Genomic DNA, 25,558 nt, shown 5'->3' on the forward strand with positions numbered 1-25,558 from the left:
ATATCTTTTTTGCCCTGTTCCTGGTATGAATGGACCCACAATATCTAGCCCCCATTTTCCAAATGGCCATTCACTTGTTGATGAGTTGAGCATCTCCCTGGGTGCGTGTATTTTCTTTCCATGACGCTGGCACTCTTCGCACCGCCTTGACACCTCTTTCGCGTCTTCATGAATGTATGCCAATAATAACCTTGTATTTTCATTATATACTCTAAAGAACTTCCTCCGCTATGATTTCCTGCATCTCCGTAGTGTAATTATTTCAAGATTTTTATTCCTTCTTTTCTCGTTAAACATCTAAGCGATGGTCCCATGAATGATCTTCGGTAAAGTACACCATCTCTCAAATCATAATTTGTTGCTCTGCTCTTTAACTTGTGTTCCTCCAACCTGTTTCTTGGGACTTCTCCTTTTTCTAAATACAAATGGAGTTGGGTTCTCCAATCTGCGGCTTTGTTCACCTGCTCTTCTTCTTCACTGTCTACTAGCATTACATCTACATCTTCACATTCTTCTTTATTAATGGAGGGTAAAAAGAGTGTTTGTATCTTTATGTCCCTCGCAGTCGGATCCACCATCATAGATGGAATAAAAGCAAGCGCGTCTGCGAACCGATTATCTTTCGTCGAAATGTGCCTCCAACTTATTTTTGGAATTTGTGCTGATAACTCTCCGACAAGCTTCTTGTATTTTTGCAAGGATGACTCATTTGTGCTATATACCCCTTCTATTTGGCGAATAACCAACTGTAAGTCACTAGTTATTCGCGCATCTTCTATTTTCATTTCAATGGCCAAACGTAATGCGTGCGCAACCGCTTCATACTCAGTTTCATTATTTGTGGATGTGATTCCAATCTAAATGAATATGCAATTCTTGTTCCTGCTGGTGAGATGAAAACTATTCCAATCCTATTACCCTCTCCATTTGATGATCCATCCACTAATATCTCCCATCTAGTGTTATCTATCAACAAGTCTTTAGGGATCCCACGCTCTTCATCTATATCCATCATCTCTTCCACACTTTCATCGTCTTCTAAAGGGAATTCTGCCAAGAAATCTGCGATTACTTGCGACTTTGGGTAAATATTATTTCATACTTGATCTCAAAATTCCCTATTTGTGCATTCCACCTCTCGATCCTTCCTGATCGTTTTGAATTTTTTATTGCTGACTCAATTGGTATTTTTGTTAACACTTTGATCTTGTGAGCTTGAAAATAAATACGAAGCTTTTGTGTTGCATACACCAGTGCGAGTATTAGTTTTTCTATCTTTGAATAATTCATCTCTACGGCATTGTAAGTTTTGCTTATGTAATATATCGGTTTTTCCACCCCTTCATCCAAACGTAGCAGTACGACACTTAATGCGTGCGGTGTTGATGCTAAATATATCAATAACTCCTCTCCTTTTTCTGCCTTTTGCAGGATGGAAAAATTCATTAGATGGTTCTTTATATTTTGCAGCGCTTTATCGCATTCATCCGTCCACTTGAACTTAGTTTCCCTTTTTCAGAATATTAAAGAAGTGTTTGTACTTGTCTGATGATCGCGAAATAAATTGCCCCAGTGAAGTTAGCAATCCATTTAGTTTTTGTACATCTTTTACAGTCGCGGGTGATAGCATTTCTCGAACCGCTTGTACCTTCTATGGGTCAACTTCTATTCCCTTATTTGATACAATATAGCCTAACAATTTTCCCGATGCTACCCCGAAAATGCACTTTTCAGGATTTACCTTAATATTGAATTGTCGCATCTGCTCAAAGATTTCCCTTAAGTTGTCTACATGATCTTCATATTTCTTATTATTCACTAGCATATCATCAACATACACTTCTAATGTGGTATGTATCCACTGTGCGAACTCCTTCTCCACCATTCTTTGATATGTCGCACCTACGTTTTTCAAACCGAAAGACATTTTTGTCTAACAATATAATCCTCTAGGAGTGAAAAAAATAGTATGCTCTTGGTATTCTTCAGCTAAAGGAATTTGATTGTAACCCTTGTATCCATCCATCAATGATACTCTGTCATTCCCTGCTGCCGACTTAACCATCTGTGGTATGTCTGGTAATGGAAAGCTGTCCTTTGGGCATGCTTTGTTTAAATCACTAAAGTCAATACAAATCCTTATTCCATTATTCTTCTTTGGCACCACCACCATGTTTTCCATCCACTCTGGGTATTTCACTGGTCTTATTATTCCGGCTTCAAGCATCTGATGTAGCTATGCTTCTATCTGATGTAGCTATGCTTCTATCTGAGGATGATATGTTGTTGTTGCTATCTTCCTTATCCTTTGCTTGAATGGTTTTGCGTTCTTGTTAATATCCAACTTATGACATGCAACATCGGGATCTATTCATGGCATTTCTTCCATGCTCCATGCGAAGATGTCTTTATATTCTCGTAAGAGGTTTATTGTTTTTTATTCTTCTTCTTTTCCCATCTTAGTTCCAATTTTTAGTATATTTGGTTCCTATGTTGTTCCAACATTTATTTCTTTTTTCGGTTTTGATGCGATAAAATTCGCTTTAGGTTCTCCTAGTGGTGTTGGCTCTTTTATTACATGCATTGGTTCGCCTTCTTTTTCTGGAACTTCGCTGGGTATCCCTCTTCCTGTTTGCGCTCTTATCATGTATATTCACAACACCTATCCTTTCCTTAATTATCTTGCTCTTCTCCAGCGATCGTTTCGCTTCTTTGGGCGACCTTCATAGTTTTTTACATCTATCTGGCTGAGGATCTTCGCACTCTCGATATCTCCTTTGATTTCTCCTATTCCACTTGGTATGGGGAATCAGATGCATTGGTGAAGAGTTGATGCTACGGCTTTTATCGCATGTATCCATGGTCGTCCGAAGAGATTATTGTATGGTGATTCCACATCAACCACGCACAATGTCACTTGTGTTTCTATTTCTCTCAACATTATTCGCGTTGTTACTTCTCCTTTTGGCTTTATTGTTGCTTTATTAAAACCATGAATATTGTAACTTGAGTGATCAATATCTGTATCCTTATATCCCAATCCTTTGAACATGGGATAAAATAAGATGTCCACCGAACTCCCTGTATCTACTAAGGTTCTATCCATCGCCCATTCATCTTGTACTTCCGCTCCTGCATTTTTTTCTTTGCACTCTACAGCCACTGTAACCACCAAAGGATCTGTTCGTCTTAAATTCTCTACAGGTATCTCTTCCGCCGTGAATGTTATACTCTGTTTTTCCCAATCTTTCAGTGGAGAATTTTTTTCTACCGTCATAATTTTCTTTCCTTCGAAATCACGCTTGTGTATTTTTCCTGTAATTCTTGCATGGAAGTCATCGATAGTAGTTTTGGTTATTAAGTTGCATTGTAATTTCCTACTGCCTTCTTTTGCTTCGATGATTCTTATCATTTTTTTCTTGTTTCAATTAAGAGAAGTACTTCTCTGTAAAGAACTAAAAATTTGAACAATGAAGATGAAATTTCTGAGGCTATCCTTCTGAACTTTTAGGTTTAACCTTCTAAACTTTCACCATCACAGTATATCACTCCAAGCTGATTTCTAGCGCCAAAATGTAGTTGCAGGAAATCCTACAACCACACCCTTAATGAAATCCTAATAACAATTCAAGTAATCATCTTAAAATTCATAAATTCATTCATAGAATCTTCAATATGGTTACAAGAGTTGAAATGAACTCTAACTTGGAGAATAAATAATATTTCTCTCTCCTAAATTCCAAGTCTAAGCTCTCAAAAAGATCTCTTCCTTTACATGGTCGCTCGGTCCCTTATATAAGGATTTTAAATAGTGGGTGACAGCTAATAAAATCCTTATTTTCGGATCTGGAGTGCGTCATTAACGCACGTTTACTTTGACTCTTCTCGCACGAACTCTATAACTTCGCACGATCATCACACTTTACTCGTGATCCTTCTGACGTCATCTGATGTGTCATACTTGATATACTGAACGCGATAATCTTCGCCCGTTTATTGAATCATTACTTCGCATGCTTAGTGGGTGTGCGGTATTTTGTATCTACAATATGAGTGAGTCTAGACCCATCGAAATTCTCACTTAAATTTCGACCGAGAGAGGATCGCACGGATAATACTCTGCGTGCTTAGCATCAAGATATGTGAGGATCGCCACCTGTGTTTGTATGTGATAGGGCCCATAGGGGCGAAGTCAATCTAGACTTATTGCTACAATATAACTAGATAAATCAATCCCATACAGGCCTCAGCATATGAATCTATGTGGGTTGAAGTATAGAATAGTAAGATAGAAAGCATAATCACAATATCGGGCATCAATATCGACAAGCCATAAACAATCACCAGGAACCAAGTAGATCAACAAATTAGGACGGTGAAAAAATAAATCATTTGATACTTGAGAGTCTTAACTAAATCTTATTAAATTTACTTCCACAAGGCAATATCATGAGTTCTAGTTTCATGTCAAATGATTAGGTTTTCATTCAATTGCAAGTTAAAATTATTCCTAAATATGATTTAATGAAGAGTCTAAAGAAAACTTGCCTTAGTTTCGTTCCCGCATCTCCGGTATCCAATTTTCTCAAGAAGAAACCATTATACGAGATTGATTCCTAAGCCATAGTAAGAATGAAATCACAAATTAAACCTTATTTAACAAATAGAAAATGAAAGACAAGGAAACCCCACCCATACTTACAATCCGTTGCTTTCCTATTCACCCTAATGTTTTAGGTATTGCTAAATCTCCAGTTCTGCGGCTCTGCCCCTTCTCTTTTTTTCTTTCAACTGGTACTTTTAAGAAGAGAGATCCCTTTTCTTATAAACCTAAGAGAAATACTATGTAGCCACGTATACTTGTTAAGGGACAACTACCTTCAAGGAATGGCCCATAGTTTCTTAGATTTTTTTTTTTTGTCTTTGTGTTTAAGTTGTAATTAAATTCTGAAAAAGGTATCATATTACATATTCCCACCCACCCCCACACCATCCCCGACCAGGTTGATCTTTCCGTAGCCAGGTCTTAGCTCAAACATTTCTGCTTGCCCAAATATGGCCTTACCTTACGAATGCTCAATGACCACTCTCAGAGGGCGCTGTTTTTCCATCATGCTTACGTCTTACGGCATAGAAGGAGGTAGTCATTGAGGTAGAAATCCATCCCTACCTTGAACCTTAGCTTTGAGATTTTTTATAAAGTCGTGCTTGTGTAAGTTGAATTGAATGGAACAATTAGATCACAACACATAATCATAGCTTAGGTAACCTTATTCGTTAACACAGAAGGAAACACCAAGCATACACATATGAAGTCTTTTCAGTTCATAATGTATTGCAGAAAATGCAAACCAATCGACATGTACAAGAATACAATGAACAATGGTTCTCTAGCTACTAGTTTATCGCCCGTGCTATGCACGGGCCTGTTTGTTCCTACTGAATCCATTTTTTTTTTTTTGCTCGGTAAATAAATTTATCAAGAAAAGAGAAAGATATTCACAAAGCATGAACACCAGATAAAAACTTACTCGATCAAAAGGAAAGAAACTACCCAAAAGCATGAACCAAAAGAAAAAATAAACCACGCACAACAACCACAAATTTCTCGCTACTAGACCAAATTGAACTGAACTAAACTAAAAAGGAAAGATCAGGGAGGTTCGAACACGACATCTTTTCACTTTAGCATGAAATGTTTCAGCGACACCCCTTTGAAAGCAGGTTGAAGGTACAACCAATAAGCAATGGTGAATCTGATTTTTTTCAATGACTTTAGGAATCACCCGCGACTTGTTTTTGAATACTCGATTGTTTCTTTCATTCCACACGGTCCAAATGATTGCAGCTGGAAAGCTTTCACTACAAGAGCTTTTCTTGACTTGTTGTTGGGTCTAGGCCAAGAGTTGAGAGCAATGTTAATCGAAGGGGGAAAATCCGTATGATCTTAAACTCAACTTTGAAAAAAATTCTATACATGACTGGCTATGTCGCAATGGAGGAGAAGATGTGTGGAGGTTTCCTCATCTCTGATGCACATATAACAGTGATTAGCCCACGGTCTCCACTTTCTCTTGCATAACTTGTCTTGAGTAAGGACCTTATCTTTAGAGGCCACCCAAAGAAAAAAGCTTACTTTCGAGGGCCACAACTTCGACCAAATTCTTTTGGGGTGGACAGTAATTACATCTGTAGAAGGTGGATTATTTTCGGAAACTAACCAATTATAGCAGTTTCTGACTGAAAAAGGACCCTCCAAGTTGTTGCTCATACACTCCCTATGATCGACGCCATTGTTGATGTTGGGATAAACATTGTTAGTATCCAGCAAAAATAAATAATAAGCCTGCGATGTCACTGATGACATGATCTTGCACTCTTCGAGATATACCCAAGTCCCAGTAGTTGTTTTGAATATTGTAAACTTGAGATACTGAGCTTGACTTTGCGGTTGGCGCCTGAAAAGCGTTTGGAAATTGATCTGCCAGTGGCGTTCTTCCCACCCAAATATCGGTCCAGAAATTGACCCTAGTGCCATCGCCCAACACAAATTTGCAGTTAGAATTAAAGTTTGTAGTGAGATTGTGAATACCTCTCCAGATGTTTCACCCGTATGCTTGTTTAGGAGGATTAGAATTCCAATCAAACTTAGCCAGACCATACTTTCCTGCAATGAGATTCTTCCACAGAGGGTTATCTTCTTCACCAAGTTTTCCAAAGCCATATTTTAATACTAACTTCAGCAAAAAGAATATTATCAAAAATGCTGATAAAAAAACCAATAAGCTAATATAATCCAAACTAGTACCCGAGTTAGTGTGCAAGAAGGTGACATAAAACAAAAAGGGTTAAAACAGATATGAACTACATGAACAATGCAATAGAAAAGGACTTCATGTTAGCATTCTTCCACATGCTCTCTGTCATGGTCGTAAAACATTCTTCCACCACCTCTCAGTGCTCGTAAATAGTACTCTTTGTCCTGGTTGTAAAGCATTCTTGCATTTGTCTCTGTCTTGGTGAATAACTACCTCCGTTCCGGTGCGCTGCATATATGCATGCTTATTAACCTTCAAAACCATGTACCAGTTCAGTCCATTTTCCATATTGGACCAAAAGAGCAACACATCGAAAAAATATAAATTGTCCATCAAATCGTCAAAAAGTTGAAAGTGTTTTCAGGATTATTCCCTCGACATAATTATGCAAGTGTAATAGTGTATCAGTATATTTTTTTTAAAATATTGAATAATTAATAATTGATATCGAATACTTTTTAACATAGCTCCTTGTATTTGCTTTCATGCAATTCAGTCTTTGTTCTTTGGCTGCTGACCTTGTATTTGCTTTCATCGCATCTGTGGGAAGCCAGCAACCAAGTCACAATAACTTAAATCTTGCCTATGAAAATTCCTTGAAACAATAACAGTATCGCCAAAGAAGAACTACTCACTACAAAGCTGGAATAGCTCAGCTGCAGGTTAGAGCGTGTGGCTGTTAACCACAAGGTCACAGGTTCAATTCTCCCTGTTTCTTCTGTCATATCTCACTTCTTTTTTACATCTACTACTAGTTCAATATAAATGGTCTCTGACTCTCTATCCCTTCTTTCCTTGTCTTCCTATCATCCAGTGAAGACTTTTTCTTGGGTTGACATTTGTAGTGACAGTTACTAGGACAGTACTAAATGAAACATGACTTTGACTATCAATCCAAGGCTACATCTGGCAATAATAATTCTCACCTGTCTTGTGAAGAGAGTTTACGCTGTGTCTCTGTTGACCCAAGCTGGAGTTCGAATACTTCTTTATAATATGAGTAAATTTTCCTAACCATATATGGTGAGGCTCAACAAGACTTGACTCATTCATCTGTGTGCAACTTGATGAAATAGAGAAATACAGGCTTAAAATATCCTAACTTCCAAGGGCCATATTTGTGCCCCAGGATTGGTCAGATATAGTGGTGTACAATTACATTCTTTCTTCTCTTCCCATCTCATCTCATTTCATTCCTCTTATGGAATAATATTCTCTTTATGCATCATTTTATCTCTATTCGCAGGCACTCTTCGTTTCCTAACTTGTCATTCTGCTAGTCGAAGGGTCCGAATCAACCAGGTTATGGTGGTACTGCATTGGTGTGATCAATTGATGCTGCTTTGTCAATATCATTGATAGAAATAATCATTTCCATGATAGTTTTGTCTACATGAATTTTAAAAATGCAGCTTCCAGTTTGAGTTTCGGTAATGACTATTACACCCAACAGATTACTGAGATTAACTAACAATACACATCAAATTGGTCATGCTTTTCGTTCTTGTCCACTGCGTTTCAAGAACAATACCAAACAAAATTCATCGTCGGAAACTAATAATAGTTTGGATAGAATATGGCGGTGTAGGAATGGAACTTAGCATAACGTTAGCTCCAATTACAATACCTAAACCAGATATTCTTCTCTATTCTCTTACAAGCACGATCTTTCTGAGATGCTCTTATTTTCGATGTACGCTGGCTTCTCATCATCCACATGATATGGCGCTCCCTAATTGGGCGGGACAGAACGAAATAGTCGCAAAGGATTACTTGCCTGTTTGGTTTTAGACGTCCGGTTGGATTTTATATTTTCCATATATATTGATCGAACTTAAAATGGAAAGAGTATATAGTGGAACCTCGATAAATGAATGTTCTCGGGACCAAGAAAAAATATTCGGGGTTATTTATTTATCGATAAATGAATATTCATTTAGCCAATATTTTCTTAATTAAGAAGTTCAATTATATAGGAGAAAATGTACAAGTATACCTAGGAAATATTGGTCAAAATTCCTATCAATAATTCAATTAACATTCATTTTCTTTTGAATTAAGTGGTGTCATTTCTAATTTACGTTATAAAAATGTGATGGACGTCGAACATCTTTTGAACTATCCTAACGAGAATGATGCAGTTATAGAGTCTCTAACAGACGAAGAAATTATTGAGCCAGTAATGAATAATGAGAATGATCCTGAACCAGATGATGGTAGCGTCGTACCAAATGTGTCATCTAAAGATGCTTTTCAAGCGATGGCCACTTTAAAAAATTACTTGCTACTACCCGAGCAAAATATTCTAGAAATTGTGCAAGCATTAAACTTAAGGATACGGTGCATTTTGGTTTGGGTGGAAGAAAAATACAATCAACCATAGATGAATTTTTTGAGTTCATTCCTACATATATTTTTATGTAAAATTTTCTGATTATGTATTTTGGCTTATTTTTATACATATTTTTTTATATATAATTCAGTGGTTATTCGTTTATATTTCTATAGGACTTTAAGGATCCAATTTTTTTATTCATTAATGCATTAAGCGAGGTTATTCATTTATCATCTTGGTCCAAGTCGGGATCGGAGAAATTTTTTCATTTGGCGAGGTTATTCATTTATCGAGGTTCGACTGTATATATGTAACTTATTCTTCTGCTTTCTTCAATAAATTGTTGTGTTTTTGTTCAAACTAATAGCATCCAAAACATAGAGATTAATGTCGATTAGACCTAATGTGCTCCGCTCTCTAATTGGGATTCTCGGAGATATGTGTGCGTTAGCTTTGTTTGTTTCTCATATACCTACTTCATATTGCGAAAAGCTTGTCAAGAGAAAAAGAAAAGCAACGGATGAATCTGATGAGAATTCATGGAGTTGCACTTCTTCCCACTTAGTTTCGTTATTCCGTTTCGCACTTTGGATTCTGTATGGTTTACCATTCATTACCAATGGAAGTTATCTGTTCGTCATAAGCATGGCAACTGGTGGTTTCCTTATGGAACTCACTTACATCATCGTATATCTCGTCTACGCTGACAAGAAACAGAGATTTTATGTGTATATAGTTTTGATGGGTGAAATTATTGCATACGCTGGTTTTGTGATTGGTCTCCCCGTCGGTGGTCTCCCACAAGCTTTTATTGCAGGTGCGTGCGTAGTTTTTGAGGTGCTCGCAAGTTCACTTTATTCCAAGTTTCAGTCATTGTGTAATTGGTTGACCGTACAAAGAGCTTCCAAGAGTATGCATCATCTTGGCCGCCTAAAACTAAAAGAAGACTGATTCTCATATGGTCTGTGATCAGTCTGTTGTTTGCACTGACAGTTTGGAAGAAAATCATCCCTTTGTTTTCTGGAAGGCAATGGGTGTTGCCTGCTACGTGCATTTACCTCTTTAGTGGAAGAATCGAATAAGTTGAAGTTGAAGGGTTTTGGTTGTTCATCTAGGGTTTTCCCGGTTTAAAGTTTCCTAACTGGATTGGGTTATCTTAATGTCTTCCTAATTTAGTGGATTTATATTTCTTTTATGAGCTGCATGTAGACATGTAGGCGTGGGTCAGTTCATATGCCCTAATTAGACCCTAAAGTTACGACCCCTTTAGGAAATATCTCATTTCATTACCAGCAAGAAGAAGAAGCAAAGGTTCTTTAAAATCTACAACAACGTAACGATTATGGTCTTCTCCGGCATTTAAAAGTCTCCGGATGCAACAAGTTGGATCATCTAGCTCTGCTACAATTCATATTATCGATCCAACACCCACAGCATGTCCCTTCTCATTCTCTCTCTCCCCCTCTGTATTATTTTTAATTTGTATTCATTAAATGAACTATTTAATTTAATTTTCCTAAATTTGGGTTTAATTCAGTATGTGCTTCGACCAAGTAATTACAAGTTCTTAGTTCAATAGTAATACTTTGCTTATGCTTGATATTAATCGTGGCTGGGATTTTCAAAAGTCAACAGAACTGGTGATGAATGCTTGAATGTATAAATGGCTGATTGGGAATTTTGAGAGGTAAAAGATGAGAGACCATAGAACAACATGAAGAAGCAGACATGCATATTGTCAGGCCTTTGACAAGATGGAAATATTATAATTTGACTATCAATACTTCTTAATATAAAGGAGAATGTTGCCGCTGATGTGTCCCAACCAAATTTGATGTTGAGTTTTCTTAAAATTTAGAACGCCACGTGAGCAGCATTGTCTGCAATTAACTCCACAAAAGGATATGTCTTTTCGTTACAAACTCATTATTACCTAACAGAATATATGAAGAGACTCGACCATATATAACTGTCAGTTTGCAGAGTATACGACTCTTCATAATGCATAACGCGACTCTTCATGGTGCATAAATATGCTTCCTGAACGAACACTAAACGATCAAACTGATACCATTCAATAAAAAATAAACAGTTCTTCTTCACTTCCACAGGGGAAGTACTACTTCAATGATTTGTTTTGTTGCAATAATAATCGAATGAATTGATGGAATCTTAAAGTTTCAAAGATCTCTGTGAAGAATATATTCAGAATAGATATCTTTTTGTTCTTTACATGTAATATATATAGAGAGTTATGAATACAGAATATCTAAAAGATATTTTTCCTAATCTAAACAAACTCTGACTAGAATACAGGGATGTTTTAACAACAACATAAGACTCGGACTGTGAGTTGAAGACTTGTTCTGGTGGTTGTGTTGCCACTGCCGTGGCACACAATGTGTACACGTCCAATACCCCCCCTCAAGTTGGAGCGGGAGGATCGTGAGGCCGAACGCCCAACTTGCTGACAAGATGTCTAAAATGATCCACACCAAGCGGTTTAGTAAAGAGATCGGATAATTTGGATGCAGAAGGAATGTGAGTTGGTTTGATAAGTCCAGAGATGACTTTTTCGCGAACAAAATAACAATCGATTTCAATACGTTTAGTCCGTTCATGAAATACCGGATTTTCAGAGATGTGAATAGCAGCCTGAATAGACTGGAATTAGCTTCGGAATATTGACACGAAGATCAGTGAATAAATAATGTAACCATTGTAACTCAGAAGTTACCCTAGCTAGAGCTCTATATTCTGCCTCAGCAGAAGAAAGGGAAATAGTGGGTTGTTTCTTGGATTTCCAAGAAAGAGGACTAGTACCCAACATAATGAAATAACCTGCCGTAGAGCGACGAGTGATTGGACAACCTGCCCAATCTGAATCAGTGTAACCAGCAAGAGAAAGTGAGCTAGTAGCAGAAAGAAAAATGTCGTGAGCAACCGTACCTTTTAGGTAACGAACAACGCGATAAGTAGCATCCAGGTGACCAGAACAAGGATGTTGCAAGAATTGACTTAAATAATTCACAGAACAAGTAATATCAAGACGAGTTACATGAAGATATAGAAGAAGACCAATTAAGCGACGATAAATACTTGGATCAGAGAGAGGATCACCTGAGTTTGGTAATAATTTTAGGTGTTGCTCCATAGGAGAGGCTGTAGGTTTAGCACCTAAAAGACCAGAATCCTGAATAATGTCTAGAATATATTTACGTTGTCCAAGAAAAATGCCATTTGGAGAACGAGAAACTTCAGTGCCCAGAAAATATTGCAAACGCCCTAGATTTTTGAGTGAAAATTTGGCTTCGAGTTTTTGTATGAGCTGCTGGATAGCCAAATGATTATTTCCTGTAATAATGATATCTTCGACATAGACCAAAAGATAAATAGAGATGGCGTCGGAATGAAAAAGAAAAAGTGAATAATCAGCACGAGACTGGATAAATCCTTCCTCCAGTAAAGCATTAGAAAATTTAGCAAACCATTGACGAGACGCTTGCTTAAGACCGTATAGAGATTTATTTAGTTTATAAACACGAGTTTCACCCTTTGTTTGAAAACCAGGGGGAAGTTTCATATATATTTCCTCATGAAGATCCCCTTGTAAAAAAGCATTATTGACATCGAGTTGATGGAGAGGCCAATTGAAAATGGCAGCAACAGATAATAAAACACGAACAATAACTAATTTAGCAACAGGAGCAAAAGTGTCATGATAGTCGATACCTTCCTGTTGTGTGTATCCTTTGGCAACGAGACGCGCCTTACGACGATCAATATCACCATTCGACTTATATTTAATCTTGAATACCCATTTACAGCCAATAGCAGATTTTCCAGGTGGAAGAGTGGTCATAGTAAAGGTATCATTATTAAGTAAAGCAGTATGCTCTTTGACGATGGCATCACGCCATTCTGGATGTTTAATGGCTTCCGTAAAAGAGCGTGGTTCATCATTAGAAATAACCGAAGATAGAAAGGCACGATGTTGCGGAGTAAATTTATCAAAAGAAATGTAATTTGTGAGAGGATACAGAGAATTAGACATACCTTTAGAAACAGAACAAACATAATCTTTCAGGTGAGATGGACGAGTATGTGTTCTAGTTGACCTTCGTAAATTAGTATCGATGGTAGAAGTCACTTCAGGAGAACAGATGTCCGGAGAAGTAGATTCAAGAGGAGGTCCAGTTGTATGAGAAGTATGATCATCCAGAATGTGCGTGGGAGAAGTCGAGTCAGCAACTTGCAAAGAAAGTAAATTAGGTGAATGAATATCAATGACAAAATTTGAAGGAGAAACAGACATGGAGTCTTCATAGAAAAAATCAGTATCTGTAGAGAGTGGAAGCACAGTGTCAGAAGTGAATTTAGCATCTTTGAAGGGAAACAAATGCTCATGAAAAACAACATCTCTAGATACAAAAGTTGTTTTTGTGGAAATACCCAAAATGATGTAACCCTTTTGGTTATGAGGATATCCTAAAAAAACACCAGGCTTAGCCTGCGGGTCAAATTTAGAATGAATCTTTGTGTTTCTAGCATAACAGAGACAACCAAAAACACGGAGATGACGATAATTAGGGACAGTACCAAGAAGAACTTCATGTGGAGTTTTATTTTTCAAAATAGGAGTTGGCATTTTATTAATAAGATAACATGCCGTGAGTAAACATTCGCCCCAATAAGTAAGTGGTAAATGAGATTGAAAACGAAGAGCACGAGCTACGCTGAGAAGATGACGATGTTTGCGTTCCACAACACCATTTTGTTGAGGGGTGGAAACACAACTTCGTTGGTGATGGATGCCATGGGCTTTGAACCAGGATTGCATGTCTTGAGATAAAAACTCAGAACCATTATCAGATTGTACTCTTTGCAATATGGAAAGAAATGGAATGGAATTACCAGTTGATATTGTATCTATTTTGTGAGAATATTGGGTGATAACAAAATTAAAAAAATATTTGAGAAATTTAAAAGTTTCACTCTTGATGTGCATGAGATAAACCCACGTACAACGGGAATAGTCATCGACTATTGTTAAAAAATACTTTGCACCAGTGAGTGAAGGTGTCATAAATGGACCCCAGATATCACAATGAATAAGTTCAAAACAGCGTTTTGAAGACACTGAATTTTTATTAAAAGACAAACGGCTTTGTTTAGCCAATGGACAGACATCACAAAAGGGAGTAGAACTAGATTTAATGTAATCAAAAGTACGACAAATAAATTTAAAACGATCAAAACTAGGATGACCTAGTCTGCAGTGCCAAACATCGGAAGTTGTTTTATTACATAAGACTCTATTGAATGACTTGTGCGGATGGGCTTGGAGATGATACAAGCCAGAGATAAAATCAGCCCGACCAATCACTACTTTCGTTACACGGTCCTGAAAGAAACAAACATGTTCGAAGAAATAAGCAATGCAATTAGTTTGGCGAGTTAATTGACTCACAGAGATGAGATTGAACTTGAAATTAGAAATGTGATGTACATTCGACAGTTTTAGTGTAGGCGAAAAAACAACCTCGCCAATATGCTTAACCACGGAGAATGAGCCATCCGGGAGTTGCATGAGAATGGATGATTGAACAGGTATGTAAGATGTAAAGTAATGCAGTGAGTTGCATATGTGGTGCGTTGCACCACTGTCCACAAACCATGGGTCAACAATGGAGGTGGATAGAATGTTACCTGCAAAATTGGCACGAGCATCAGGTTGTGTAGAGTCTGGTGCAGGGTTGATCAAGGACAAAAGGCGAGCATACTGATCAGCAGACAGGGAGGGAAGAGCGTGTGGTGCAGCAGATGTGTCAGTTGACAGAGCTGCAGCAGCAGCAGTCATGTGCATATTTGCATTAGCCAAAGGCTGCTGTGGAGAACTGTTGGAAGGGGGAAAACCATGGAGCCTATAGCACTTGTCTCGAACATGGCCTATTCTGTTACAATAGTCGCAAAAGGGACGCTGACGCTTGTTCTGATTGGATGGCGGACGAGAGATGGACTGGAAATTTCGAGTCGAAGCAAGAGCAGCAGCATCAACAGTTGGCAGAGGATTATGGGTTATATGCTGTTGTTCCTCTTCCTGCTGAACAAGATTGAAGATACGAAGTGCACTTGGGAAGGGATCCATAGTGAGTATCTGACTACGAAGGTTGGAAAACCTGTCGTGTAATCCCTGCAGAAACTCTATGGCACGTTCTCTTTCGAGTCTTTCAAGCATGTGCTTGCCAGCACCACAGATACATGCTTCCGTAGAAGCAACTAGGGAGTCATATTGATCCCAAAGAGTTTTTATTTTGGTATAATAAAGAGACACATGCATTGATTCCTGTTTGATTGAAGCAATTGAAGATTTTAAACGAAAAAGAATAGGGGCATTGGAGACACAAAACCTGATTTGCAGATCTTTCCATATAGCATGAGAGTTGGCAGCATAGAGGCAGCTAGCCCTGATATCTGGTTGACAAGAGTTTAGAAGCCAACTTCCCACGAGATCATCACATCTCTTCCAGCATTGAAACTGCAACGGATCTGTTGGAGGAGGAAGGGAGCCATCAACGAAACCAAGCTTGACCTTGGAATTCAGAGACTTGGTGATTCCCCTAACCCATGAACCGTAGTTTTCTCCTTGTAAAAGAGGAGAGGATAGCACAGTTGCAGGGTTATCACTGGGATGAATGATATAAGGGTCTAGAGTTCTAGGAAGAGCTGAAGAATTGAGAAGAGGTTCAGTGTTTTGGGAAGAGATGTTGTCATGCACTGGAGAGTTGGGAGAAGATGGATTAGAGCCAGACATGATGAAAAAAATATGAAGGATAAAAGGAGACGGCGACAGAGATGAAGCGGAAGGGAAGATATGTTTCCTAGGATCTACAAGGATACCATCTTAAAGTTTCAAAGATCTCTGTGAAGAATATATTCAGAATAGATATCTTTTTGTTCTTTACATGTGATATATATAGAGAGTTATGAATACAAAATATCTAAAAGATATGTTTCCTAATCTAAACAAACTCTGACTAGAATACAGGGAAGTTTTAACAACAACATAAAACTCGGACTGTGAGTTGAAGACTTGTTCTGGTGGTTTTTTTGCCACTGCCGTGACACACAATGTGTACACGTCCAATGTGGAATTCCAGAAGTAGGTGGTAGAAGAAAAAAATGCAACTTTGAAATGAAATTTCATGCACAGGCTCTTTTGAAGCGCTGATTCTCTCAAACACGGACATTTAAAAGTCATCATGATCAAAGAGGTAATAACTTCAAATTTAAGTCTCCTTTTGATCAGATTCTTTTCTTACCCCAAATTCGAAAACACGTTTTCTTTTGGCTTTTAGTTTTTGCTCTTTTAAAATGTCATTCCTGTTCACTCGCAGAATCATCCGTTGGAAAGACGAAAGTCAAATACGTGGTGTAAAACATAAGGAGTACCTTATGTAGCAGCAGCTACAAAAAAATAGCAGACACGACATTGTTGGGTCCTTGGTAGGCAAAACAACAGGTCTTCAGGAGAAAATTCAGATACCAATTCACGACATTGTTGCATTAACTATGGCTTTTGAACTGCTTTAGAAAGAACAGCACCATCGTGTATATTAGATACAATATCATGATTTGGCGCAAATATTTGTTTGTATTTTGTAATGATGAAGAATGCCCCAGTATGCTTAGAAGAACGGAATGTTCTTCATCTGTTTATTGAGATATCTGCAGAGACAGGTGAAAATTTTCAATGAACTCTTACAGGTGTAGTTCTTTATATGATCTGCATGGGTAAGTAAGAGTAATTTAAAGATGGCTGACGTTGTTTTCTCCATTGTTAGAACACGGGCATCCAACTCAAAACCAATTGGCAGGATCTTAATTGCTCATACAATATGGGACTAATAATCTCAACACGCCCCCTCACGTGTAGCCTCGTGGGGTCTAACACGTGGGCAATAAATCGGGTGACGCGGAGTATAGGTGCGGTCAATGACTCTACACAAATAGCCTGCTCTGATACCATGTTAAAGTTTGCGGGCATCCAACTCAAAACCAATTGGCAATAAGTGGAGCGGCCCTAAGAGATTATAAACCGCAGGATCTTAATTTCCCATACAATATGGGACTAATAATCTCAACATCCATTACCGTCTCTCTATTATTTCCGCAGGAAATCGCTAAGAATCTAACAAGGGTCACTTCAATTTCAGAGTTTCTGATGGCAAAGCAGTTGTTATTTGTAAAGGTACGTCTCTTGGTTAAAGGTTGTTACCTGATGAGAAGATGCGTCTTTTCAAACCTAGGTTGTGCAATAAAATTGAAAAATTTACAAAAAAAAAAAGAACAAAAAAGGCATTGATGGTTACTTTTGCGCCTCTCAGAGGAAGTTTATCTTCCAATAGGTTTCTTCAAGTTTGGCTAATTACGGGTGATTTACCGAATCAGGAAGAACAACACGAAATGATGCGTTTAAGGAAAGTGAACTAAGGAACTGAAGTTTGCGATGAACTATCTACAAACGTTTGCGTTTAAGGGAAGTCAAAAAATCAGGGTTTGGAATTGCACTCTGATACGTGGTTAAGCATTCGGTTATAGCTTTGTTTGTTTTTTTTTTTGCGTAAGTTTGAAGAAAATTCCTCTCAAGGTATAGATATTTTTCGCTCCTATGATTCCACGAGAGTATCTAAATTTCCGTTGGAATTAGTTCAAATGGGTAGGAAATTAGTGGTCACTGTTTGAGAAGCAAACAAATTGTTTCATCAAATTCTTAATTATCAAGCCATGCTTCACCAACAGTTGTCTCTGTTAAGCAAATGGCTCAGTCTTCCTAAGCGTCAGCTATCAGTTCAGTTCAGTCTTCCTCAAGACTAGCTACCAAGTCTCTTTGAATGCATGTAACTCGTTCCACTCTTTGTTAGCTATTTTATCGGTTGTTAAACTCTATCTCTGTAACATCTTCAAGTATAAATAATGAATGAGTCTCCACAGTTCAGGTGTGGAAGATATTAAACCAAAAACCTTGTTCTAACTTGGTATCAGCTTTTGATCCGAGCCACCTTGCGCTTATCAAACAAAAAAAAAACACAAGCAAAAAACAAAATCAGTTCTGCACCATCAACAATGGCAGATACTACAACCTCCCTTAGACAAGTACAAATTCACCATCTAGTTACCTTGAAACACACCGAAACAAATCATCTGCTGTGGAAGGCTCAATTTAAACCTATTCTTAAGGGTCATGATCTCACAGGTTTCATTGATGGAACTAAACCAAAACCAGCAAAAACACTTCCAGATGGTGAAACCATAAATCCTAGTTTTGTTGCATATGAATCTCAAGACTCACTGATAGTCGGATGACTGAATTCAACCTTGAATCCTGAAGTCTTGAGCAAGGTAGCAAGACTAGACACTGCTAAAGAAATATGGGACAAGCTAGAATCAGAATATGCACCCAAAACCTTTGTTCATCAAATGAATCTCAAGAAGCAGCTTCACAACCTCTCAAAAGGTAATAAGACTCTGAAATCTTATTTATCTGAAGCTAAAACTCTGTTTGCTCAGTTAGCAGAATCAGGTTATACAGTATCTAGTGATGAAAAGAATCAAGCCATCTGCAATGGCTTAAACCAAAGCTATGATCCGATTGTCACTTCTCTCACTACAATAGAGGGTATGGACATTGATCTCTTTTACTCCCATCTTTTAACTTATGATATGAGGCTAGAATCACATCTAGCCTTGCTGCAGTCACCAATAGCCAATGTTGCAGTGTCTACCTCAGCCACATCTGGCAATAGGCAGGACCAAAGGAGATATGCAGGTCCAACATCTCAGTATCAGCACAATCCAAATTTGTCATTCAGGAGGAACAACAACAACAATAATGCACAGCGCAATCACCAGCAGCAGCCACAAAATGATGCCGGCACAGGACCAAAGTGCCAAATCTGAAAAAAAAGAAATCATCTTGCAGACAGATGTTGGTTTCGTTATGAGAAACCTAATACCAATCAACAGCGTCAACCAGCTGCTTACATAGCTTTACCTGGTGGCCACCATGACACACAATGGGTTACAGACACAGGAGCTACAAATCATCTGACAGCAGACATGAGAAATCTGACTATTCCTCATGAGTATGATGGCACTGAACAAGTGCAGGTGGGTAATGGTAATTCATTGAGTATTTCTCACGTTGGTAACAGTTCTTTTACAAAAAATTCAATATATTTTTATTTGAATAATGTTTTTCATGTGCCTGAAATCAAGTGTAATTTATTGTCAGTATCTAAATTCTGTAAAGACAATGTAGTCTTCTTTGAATTTCACACTTCTTTTTTTGTTGTGAAGGACAAGCACACGGGGCTTCCACTGCTGAGGGGACTTGAAAGGAATGGTATGTATGTTCTAGATGGAGTCAGTTCGCAGAATTTTTCAATAAAACCGCAGGCACATGTTGCTTCTAGTTTACCATTATGGCACCAGAGACTAGGTCATCCCATGTTGCGCATAGTCTCCAGAATATGCCAACAATTTTCTCTTCCTATTGCTAATAAAAACTTTGATTTTTGTCACTCTTGCCATATCAGTAAGAGCAAGAAATTGTCTTTCTCTCCTAGTTCAACTGTTTATAACAAGCCCTTGAGCTTGGTTGTTTCTGATATTGGGGTCTCTCCGCACTTGTCAAGATCTGGTTTTCGTTATTTCCTATTGATAATGGATGTCTATTCTCATTTTACCTGGGTTTTTCCACTTGTGCAAAGGTCTGATGCTCTTAAAACTTTCATAATTTTTCACAAACAGGTTGAAAATCTAACTGACCACAAAATCAAAATATTTCAGTCAGATAATGCCTTAGAGTTTAAGAAGTTCACTTTTTATCTCAATGAATCATGCATTCAACATAGATTTTCTTGTCCTCACACGTCACCTCAAAATGGCCTGGCAGAACGTAGAATTCGTCATGTGACTGAATTTGGTTTGGTACTTTTGTTTCATGCACACATGCCTCATTCCTTCTAGGCTGATGCCTTTACCAAAGAATGGTTTTTTATCAACATGCTCCCAAAGTCTAACTCAGAGTCTATAACTCCTTTAGAACTTCTTTTTCAAAAGTCTCCAGACTACTCTTCCTTACGAGTTTTTGGTTGTCTAGCTTACCCCTGCCTTAGGCCTTATAATGCAAATAAACTTGAACCAAGGTCACTTCCATGTGTATTCATAGGATATAGCAGTGCACACAAAGGTTATTTGTGTTTGCATCAGAAAACAAACAGGCTTTACATATCTCGTCATGCTAGGTTTGAAGAAACGACATTTCCATTCAAGTCTTCTCGGCAGCGCCACACTCCATTGTCTTGTTCAGGTAATGAGCCATCAAGCAATAGTGTTTTACTTTCTCCTCCTTTTAATCAATGTAACTCACTAGTACATCAGGAGGCTGCTACATTATCTCCAATGGTCCTTGCTCCATCACCAACTGCATCTTATGCTCCAGATTCACCTGCTCTGGAGAATTCTCCTGCACAATCACAGGCTGCATCTGAACAGATTTCAGCTTCTGATTCAGAGTTATCTAACACTAGTGCAGCTTCATCAAGGGATATTTCTGCGGAAACGACAGTTGTGGCCCACCCTATGACGACTCGAGCTAAATCTGGTATTAGGAAACCCATTCAGAAGCTATGTTTGACCGCCACGAAACATCCTCTATTGGAAGAGGACTTCATGGAGCCGACTTGCTACTCTATGGCCTGCAAACATCCTAAGTGGAGAAAAGCTATGGACGTCCAGATTAATGCCCTGATTAAAAATGGTACATTCTCATTGGTGCCTTTAAAAGATGGTATGAATGTTGTAGGTTCGAAGTGTGTCTTTCGTGTAAAACAAAATCCAGATGGCAGTATCAGTCAGCATAAATCCCGTCTGGTTGCCAAAGGGTTCAATCAACAAGCCGGGATTGATTATGGTGAAACTTTAAGTCCTGTGATAAAACTATGTACTATATGTCTTGGCTTATCTATTGTTGTGATGCACAGTTGGCCACTAAAGCAATTGGATGTCGAAAATGCATTCCTACATAGGAATTTGGAGGAGGAGGTTTACATGAAGCAGCCTGCTGGGTATGTTGATCCAAACTATCCAAATCATGTCTGTAAGCTGCATATATCTTTATATAGTCTCAAACAAGCCCCCCGTGCTTGGTTTTCAAGGCTAAGCAACTATCTGGTTAAGCTTGGGTTCACAGGTTCTATTTCTGATAGCTCCTTGTTCATATTAAAAACTCCTGAGCATGTAACCTATGTTCTCATTTATGTGGATGACATCATTGTCACGGGTTCTAATGCCTTAAAGATACAGCAGCTGATTGAGTCCCTTGGTTATGAGTTTGCTCTGAAGGATATGGGGGATTTATCATTCTTCTTGGGTGTTGAGGTCATCAGGAGTTCCAATTCCCTGATACTTACTCAGAGAAAGTATGTAACTGATCTTTTGAGACGTACGAAAATGGATGGTGTGAAGCCTGTGTCCACTCCTCTAGCTGCAAATGAAAAGATTCAGAAAGGAGGTAGTGAGAGATTCAAGGATACTACTCTCTACCGTAGTGTAGTAGGTGCGCTGCAATACCTACATCTTACCAGACCTGACATTTCTGTTGCTGTCAACAAGGTGTGTCAGTATATGCATGACCCGTATATTGAGCATTGGGATATTTTCAAACGGATTCTTAGATATTTGAAAACCACCATAGACTATGGCCTTTATCTTGGTGGTTCTCGTGATTACTCTCTCCATGCGTATTCTGATGCAGACTGGGCTGGCAGTCTAGATGATCGACGTTCGACGAGTGGTTATTGTATTTATTTTGGTGGAAATCTTATCTCATGGAGTGCAAGGAAGCAGAAAACGGTCTCTAAGTCTAGTACAAAGGCAGAATATCGAGGCATGGCTATTGCCACTTCAGAAGTTATCTGGATCCAATCTTTGCTTCAGGAACTTGGCTTCAACATTGCACCACCATTGCTCTGGTGTGACAACCTAGGGGCAACATATCTTGCAGCAAATCCAGTTTTCCATGCCCGTACCAAACACATTGAGATTGATTACCATTTTGTCCGTGAAAGATTTGCTAGCAAGCAGTTGCTAGTTAGGTTCATCAGCTCAAAGGATCAGTTGGCAGATATTTTCACCAAGGGCCTTTCTGCGCCAAGGTTTAATCTTTTGCGAGCCAAGTTGCACATTCGTCAACTCACGTACAACTTGAGGGGAGGTGTTAAGCAAATGGCTCAGTCTTCCTAAGCGTCAGCTATCAGTTCAGTTCAGTTCAGTCTTCCTCAAGACTAGCTACCAAGTCTCGTTGAATGCATGTAACTCGTTCCACTCTTTGTTAGCTATTTTATCGGTTGTTAAACTCTATCTCTGTAACATCTTCAAGTATAAATAATGAATGAGTCTCCATAGTTCAGGTGTAGAATATATTAAACCAAAAACCTTGTTCTAACTGTCTCCATTATTTGGTGAACTAATTTGAGTTTCTTATACAGGAGAAACTGAGAGAAATGTGGGAATATATGTTCAGTAACAGATTAACATGAGATGATGTCAACGAAGGAGGGCCCTTTGAATTAGTTGAAATTCTTGGAAGTGGTTCCAGACTTTTGTACGTTTATTTTTGCATCGCGGGGGGTGGTCTCCTTTCTACTCCACCGAATTTACAAAAATCTTAGAAGTTCTTCTGCGTTGTTTTGTTAAAATAATTGTTTTATGCTTGATTTTCATCAGAAAAGACGAGACCAATGGATTGGATTTCATCAGCAGCCACAACTCTTAATTACAGAAATACTTTATTTCTCAAGGAAAATCGTTTCACAGATGTTGTTAAAATCTTAGAAGTTCTTCTGCTTTGTTTTGTTAAAATAATCGTTTTATGCTTGATTTTCATCAGAAAAGACGCGACCAATGGATTGGATTTCATCGGCAAACACAACTCTTAATTACATAAATACTTTATTTCTCAAGGAAAATCCTCTCACATATGTTGTGATTATTTGTTAACATTAATGCAGTTTTTTTTTTTTGTGCAACGTCAAAAGTTGGAATCGTTTTATGGAAATCACGTTTTCGGACGTGAGTCTCAAGAATGGGAAAAGTAAAATTTTATTTGAATGCACGCTAAGAATGTAAAGGGAGACAAAAATGGTGACTGACTGAGTATGTTCGAATTGTAATGAACTAAGAACGTCGGCTCTTGAAGCTTCTGAAAAGTGGTAAGAATTGGATCATAAACCGTATTATCTCTTCCTATTTCTTTTCCTTTCTTTCCCTTTCTTGGTGGTGGAAGCTATTGGTCGTCCATTTTCCAAAGTGATTGTTGATTTTATCTAATTTCTTCCAACAAAGAAAGTGAACTCATGCCTGACGGTAGTTTTCGTAATCTTCTTGATGGTTGTTGGCGGGTTGTGCTTTAAGCTATAAAGCTGACATGCACACCAAGTTACTTCCTTTTGATTATTGTCTATGTGTTACATTTCCATTATGGTCTCATTTCACACTTTTCAGAAGTCTTATTATTAGAAAGGCGGAGAGAAACAAAAGGCTCCGTAGCAATCTAAGAAAACATTAAGATATGATTTGTAAGTCAAGCCAACAATCTATTATAATTGGGCATCAATGTACATTAAGAAATATTTTACGAGTAACGTATAGTTTTCATCCTCTTTTAGCAATTGACATCAATCATATCTTCTTTTGATTCAGTTAATTAACTTTTTTGTTTCATTCCGTTAATGAACTAGCCCGTCCATTTGGACGGGTTTACAGAACTTGTTTTCTTGTATAATGGCAATTGTTCTCTTTCGCACACCTTATCTCCTTTTATGAAGCACGCTACTAATGAATAATGTAGATATTTTAACATTTATTCTGCGCACGCTGCAGTATCTTACAATTAATTGCCTACATGCACCATTTCTATATGGATTACATGCACCACTTTCGTGTGTCACAAATCAAGATTCAAACTTCAAACCTCGATCTCTTTCAATAGATGCTTCAATAAAATGCACATTCAGACCCAAGTTTCTATACCTGCCAAAAAGGATTGGCATTGCCATAACAAAGCAAACAATGGGTAACTGCCAGTGTACATATGTTGTCCTTGTTCTGGGACCTGATGTAGCAAATGAAAGTGTCGCCTTTTTTTTGATCTTAGGCCTTGCCGGCAGAACAATTTTTAGTAAAACCTGATTCAGTGCAAGAATATGAAAATTGTTTGGTTAATAAAAAGGAACGTCCTGTATCATGCACTCCAAGGTTTTAAAAGATTGTAATTTGCTATAAAAGCAGGAACACTGCATCTAAGAACAAGAACATTTGGAAGATCTTATATAAACTTATTCATAAATGTTGTTCCAAATCGTTTATAAGCTGCTGAGCTGCTGTAAATGCAGGAACACTGCTTCTAAGAAGAACAACATTTGGAAGATCTTGTATTTTCTGAAAATATTTGTGTTTAAGGTTCGAGTAAATTAATGAATGCAGGATTATGGAGTGATAGAATCTTGGACATAATGTTACACCACTACAGTTGATACATGCATCATATGTATCATTAATTAAACCGCGTGTAGCAACTTAATTTTCAAGATTTTTTAATTAAGAATCTGTACAATCACGTAAAGATTTTCCTACTCCCAAATTGAAATGGTTATTTATACGTCAATTCTTGTTTACATCGGAATGCAATCCGTCACTCCGTGCATCTTGGCATTTTAGTCGTTTACTATAGCATTACTTTCCGTTAGAGACTCTAATAGAAATACTACCTCTATAAATGTGGTCTCTAGAACCTAATCGCAACATGTTCAACATCACTCTGAAAACCTAGCCTCCTTCTGCTCAGCAAGTAAGAAGATGCAACTATGTCGAGCCTTCTGAAGGATATCCTCGAAGACATCTTTCAAAAGTGAAGAAATTATTAAGATGCAGGTGTATGCATCTCTTGGTATACTGTAATCCATATACTCCTAATTTTAGTTATAAACATATCAATATCAGTATCAAAGAATACAATAGCTTCCTCATGAACAATGTCATATGAATTGAGGCTGTTATTACTACCCATTAATTTCTGCAAATAGTATATTCATAGTTGAGACCATGAAATGGTTTGCTTTGCGTGCACACATGGATATGGTTTTGGCAATGGAAGGCTTGTAGGAGCAGCGAATAATGTGTGAGCACAAATGCTGGAATGAGTGAGGCGGAACGTAGAAATACCGGATGTGTGCTTGCAAGTTTTCGCGAGGTACTATATTCAAGATTTTGCTTATGTTAATTCCTGTGACTTGATTTGCAGAACACTTATTTCTATTCTTACATCAGTTAGATCTTTAAT

The 25,558-nt window shown here is 37.9% G+C and overlaps 2 protein-coding genes across 2 annotated transcripts; one reads left to right on the plus strand and one right to left on the minus strand.

Moving 5' to 3' along the window:
- Positions 1-257: 257 nt before the first annotated feature.
- On the minus strand, positions 258-785 carry LOC113271922. Its single transcript, XM_026521845.1, has one exon. It carries the CDS (start codon positions 783-785, stop codon positions 258-260), a length of 528 nt encoding a protein of 175 aa, XP_026377630.1.
- An 8,755-nt stretch (positions 786-9,540) lies between these two features.
- Positions 9,541-10,235, plus strand: LOC113271923 (bidirectional sugar transporter SWEET5-like). Its single transcript, XM_026521846.1, has 2 exons — positions 9,541-9,970; positions 10,147-10,235. The coding sequence occupies exons 1-2, from the start codon at positions 9,541-9,543 to the stop codon at positions 10,233-10,235; spliced, it is 519 nt and encodes a 172-aa protein (XP_026377631.1).
- The last annotated feature ends 15,323 nt before the right edge of the window (positions 10,236-25,558 follow it).

Source organism: Papaver somniferum, chromosome 4 (genome assembly GCF_003573695.1).
Source record: "Papaver somniferum cultivar HN1 chromosome 4, ASM357369v1, whole genome shotgun sequence".
Lineage (NCBI taxonomy): Eukaryota > Viridiplantae > Streptophyta > Magnoliopsida > Ranunculales > Papaveraceae > Papaver > Papaver somniferum.